This window comes from Etheostoma spectabile, chromosome 14 (genome assembly GCF_008692095.1).
Source record: "Etheostoma spectabile isolate EspeVRDwgs_2016 chromosome 14, UIUC_Espe_1.0, whole genome shotgun sequence".
Classification (NCBI taxonomy): Eukaryota; Metazoa; Chordata; class Actinopteri; order Perciformes; family Percidae; genus Etheostoma; species Etheostoma spectabile.
The window spans coordinates 5,562,250-5,566,638 of NC_045746.1; the positions used below are offsets into that span (position 1 = coordinate 5,562,250).

A 4,389-nucleotide genomic window follows, 5' to 3' on the forward strand; every position below is an offset into this window, starting at 1 on the left:
GCATCCTCAGCATCATTGGTACTCCTCAGCATCCCGGAAGTTCAGCATCATCTGCTCTTTCAGGAAGAGACGCATCATCGTCAGAGCTTTGTCAACAACGGGGACAGTGGCTGAAACATCGGCCTGCCTGGCGGAAATCCGCTCTTTTTTTGCAAGTGGAATTCATGTAAAACGGGTACTCTTTCATTTTCAAGCTAATGTTCGTGTCATGTGTCAGCAAGCTCGCGTTAGCTGACCGACGAGGAGAATGTTTAGCTAGCTAGCTAGCGAGTGACTTGACACGACATGGCCTGTTCACAAGCTCTTGTTAGCTGCCTAGCCACCGAAAATAAGATTATCCTCTGACTAACCGAGGTGATTCCGTATGGCTTAGCTGTCACGTTACATGAGCTTTTTCGATTAAAATGAACTAGGTGTTGGTTACCATGACTATACAGTATATATATAACAGCTATATATATATATATATATATATATATATATATATATACCATAGAGACAATGTTATGTTAGCTGGTTAGCAGAATTGAGTATCGCTTATGACTTAATCACTGTCACATTCATATCTTCTTAAGAAGTTGGGTTTATTGGAAATGTAGGGCACGAGGGTTTGTTGTTTTAGCTTTATTCTCATCGAGGAAAAGATGAATTGCTGAAGCGGTAGCATCACGTACTAATAGCTAGCTAGCTACCCCTTCACACCTGTTCTTCCTCTACTCTTGTCCACAACTAAAGGCTCAGTTTGAACAGTTGAGTCGACTGCCTTGCTGTAAAGTAATTAGTCAGAGTAGTGGCTTGGTAGACGGGTATACTGTGGCTTCCAACCCCCTTAACTACATCAGTTATGTTATTAGTAAGAAGAGCTCTAATTTAGTGTTGTATTTTTGTATAAAGTTGTTGGATTTGCCAGAGACAACTTTGAAAGAATGGTCAAATTGATGCAGTAGAGATAGCTTTACTTTTAGTAATGTGTCAAGCTCCAAACCCTGGATACTATATGTCCTATGATGCAATTTGCATTACACTGCAGGGCTCGACAGTGCAAGTATGAAAAAGCTCCTCCAGAGCCACAGACAACACAGGTTTTTAGACCTCAGTAATTCTTTCTTGCTTGTAAATGAATTGGCTTTGAAAAGTAAAACGGAATTCCCTTTTAAGTACAATACAATAATATTGTACAATAAGTACAATACCACAATATTTAAATAGAAAAAATGACTAAAATCTGTTGATCTGGTGGCAGCACTAAAGGTAAGCTATAAAACAAAAGTTTCTTTGTGTAATTATGGATTTGGCTACATAAATAAATTGTTTTTCAATTGGCTGCAGGTTTTTCTTCTGCAAGATGGTGGTTATTTTAAGTTGAGTCAACTATATTTAAACAGCCCAAAAAGCATGAAGTTGCCATAGAGGGTTTTTAATCTGTACAGCACGTGCCACCCTCTCCCTATATCCTCTTTTTAGATTGTAATATGCTAAATACCTTCACTTCCATTTTTTTTTTGTCTTTTTGTTGTGTGCGCGACTGAAAGAAAGCCTTATACCTTTCCTCCACTGTACTGTTTGAAATGCTGAACTTCTCTGTCCTCTGCTCTTTTTACTTACAGACAAATGAAGTGAGCAACAGGATACAATGTCATCGTTCCAGGTGGTGGACTCATCGCCGGGCAGCAGCGTCAGCATCATGGAAACGTCCAACTTTGCCCATGTGATCTTTCAGAACGTGGGAAAGAGTTTCCTGCCCCAGGCGCCCCTGGAGTGTTGCTACACCCTGACTCCTTACATCACTCCCCACCCCAAAGACTGGGTGGGCATCTTCAAGGTACATCACACGCACCACAGCAGCTTTTACTCACTCACCATGCTTCAAAGACATCGTCAAACAAAATCAATTAAGGCCCAGACTTTTATTAATCTGAATGATTTAAGAGATATTTAGATGGAACCATTCCCAGCCCATTACAGTGTTTGTTCAATAGATTATGTGTTATGGTTTTATTAATTGGCCATAGGTTTGCAGTTGGTATATTAACACATACAGTACATCCGCTGGGACACTAATGGTTCACCTCTTCAATACATGCCTAAAACCTCACCACAAGCTTTGGTGTGGTTGTTCTGCATGCTGAAAGAGGAAGAGTGTACATGAGGGGCTGGTTGCAGTAGGTCTCGCTGGGGGGCAAACATTTGGTGCTCTTTATGAACCACTCTGATTCTTATTAGGACCTCTTTTCCCCACACTTCACTTGTTCGCTCCCCTCTGTCTTTCCATCAGTCTTTTGTCCGCTTCCTGCTAAACAACCACCCCCTCCGCTCTTTTATCAAGGCCATCAAATCTCACACGTAATTAGCAGGAAATGTGTACTAGGAAACTTAATGTCTCGTAAAGTCAAAAGACAAACATTTTATTGTTGTTTAAGAACTGACTTCAAATCTACCAGCTCAATTAAAAAGGAATAAAGACGCTGTGTTTATATGGAAAAAAAAAAGTCAATTGGAAAATGTAATCGTCGTAATCCGCGCTAATGAAACCTGTTTGATGGTGCTTCATGTCAGAGAACAAGCAGACCGCGCTTCTTTGATCATTTTGATGTACATCTGTCTTTTTGTGTATTCATAGAGAACTGTATCTATTTAATTCTGCTAAAATCTGTGTGACCATGTGTGTGTGTGTGTTATATATATTCTATATATATACATACTATATGGGTGTTTGTGTGTTGTGTGGGTGTGTGTGTTGTTTGTGTGTGTGTGTATATATATATATATATATATATTAGTTTTATATTGTGTGTGTGTGGTGTGTGTGTGTGTATATATATATATATTATATATAATATATATATATATATATATATATATATATATATATATATATATACTTGTTAGTTATATAATGAGCCATACAACTTTTGTTTTGTTTTTGTCAATGGGGCGTGTAACAAGAGGTCTGTGTGCTTTTACAAATAACACTTTGATTGTAATAGAAAATTAACTCATGCCACCGCATGCTTAAACATCTTATGTTTTGGCTAGAAGTTTGCTAGAACTCTGCTGTAAAAATCAACAGGTTTGGGGGATAAAAAAAAAAGAATGATCTGATTTTATTTTCACACTGATGACATTGTAGCATGAGGTCTTTTTGCCTCCCAGAGGTGATACCTTTGTGCAGAGATGACTCAGGGACAGAGTGTTTTCTCCCTCCTACCTTTCATATCTATAGGCGTTACCTGTTTCAGACTGAGCAAGACTGAGCAATTAAGCAGACTTGCAGTAAGGATGACTCAGACTGCACTGACATGCTGTGTTCATTTGAGTTGTGCACAGACACCCCCTAGTGGCTGTAAATATTATTGGTACAATAATACGGATCCTTGTGTAACAAACTTGCTCTGAGGTGGTGGTGCACTCAAACAGTACTCCCATGCAGTGTGTATACACAGTAAACATCAAGCGTGTACACTCTAGTAAAGCTAGGGAATTTTTTTTTCTTTTTTGTTTTTTAGCATGGTACTTCTTGTTCCACACATGATAAATTGAACATATTTGTTTTCCAGTGAAAACTTGGTTTAGTTATGGTTGAGTTCAATATTTGAATCCCGCATGAACACACATACACAGCCCCCTAAAAAAAAAAAAGCCCTGAGGTGGTTTTTGGTTGTGGCATGTTTGTTGGGTCGGCCGGGAGAAACCCGTTGTGTGAGTGTATAATTAAAGTGTCATCAGGCTGTTCCCTCACACCTTGGCTGAATGATTGATAGCTGCTTTGCCTGTGATTATTTTATAACATCACTCCTGTGTTGGAATGCCTTACCATACCTAACCAAACGTCAGTCAACTTCACTCTGCAATTAGCAAAATTATTTATGTCTGTTCTCTTAAGCAAACATGTGAGCACACAAGCAAACTTGGCAGGTGTCCCAACCCTGCCTAACCTCTCACTGAGATACCTTTTGGAGGTGGAAAGAATGTTCTTGGCCCAGGTCTCCACACTGGCAATTACCATTTGTTTGGAGTAACATTATACTGAGTGTAATGGGTTGATAAGCCCCACGCTGCAATTATTTATCATTCAACAGCATTATCTAACCTGAAATTTTGACAAATGTTTTGAGTAGCTCCGTTGATTTACTGTTGATAGTTTGAGCGTCACAATGCTTTCTCAAGTATTGGCCCATTCTTTTTATTTTTTTTGAATTAAATAAAATGATTGATTGTTGTTTATTCAAATATAAAACTGCAGAAATGTTTTTTTTTTACGTGAACGTGGTAAAACGTCACTAGCATGTTATTATTTCATCTTTGAAAGTCATTTGGCATTGAAATGAAACAAAATCAAGTAATCCCTCCCAGTATTTTGGGCATCCTATAATTTCCAGTATACCATTG

General features: G+C 38.6%; 1 protein-coding gene across 4 annotated transcripts in view; it reads left to right on the plus strand.

Moving 5' to 3' along the window:
• The first annotated feature begins 16 nt into the window (after positions 1–16).
• Positions 17–4,389, plus strand: part of tax1bp1a (Tax1 (human T-cell leukemia virus type I) binding protein 1a) — a 22,565-nt gene continuing 18,192 nt past the window's right edge. For all 4 annotated transcript variants that reach the window (XM_032536151.1, XM_032536152.1, XM_032536154.1 and 1 more), the window contains exons 1-2: positions 17–175; positions 1,608–1,822. In XM_032536151.1, the coding sequence (XP_032392042.1) occupies positions 1,634–1,822 (189 nt within the window). In that variant the 5' untranslated portion in view covers positions 17–175; positions 1,608–1,633. The remainder of the gene's footprint in view (positions 176–1,607; positions 1,823–4,389) is intronic.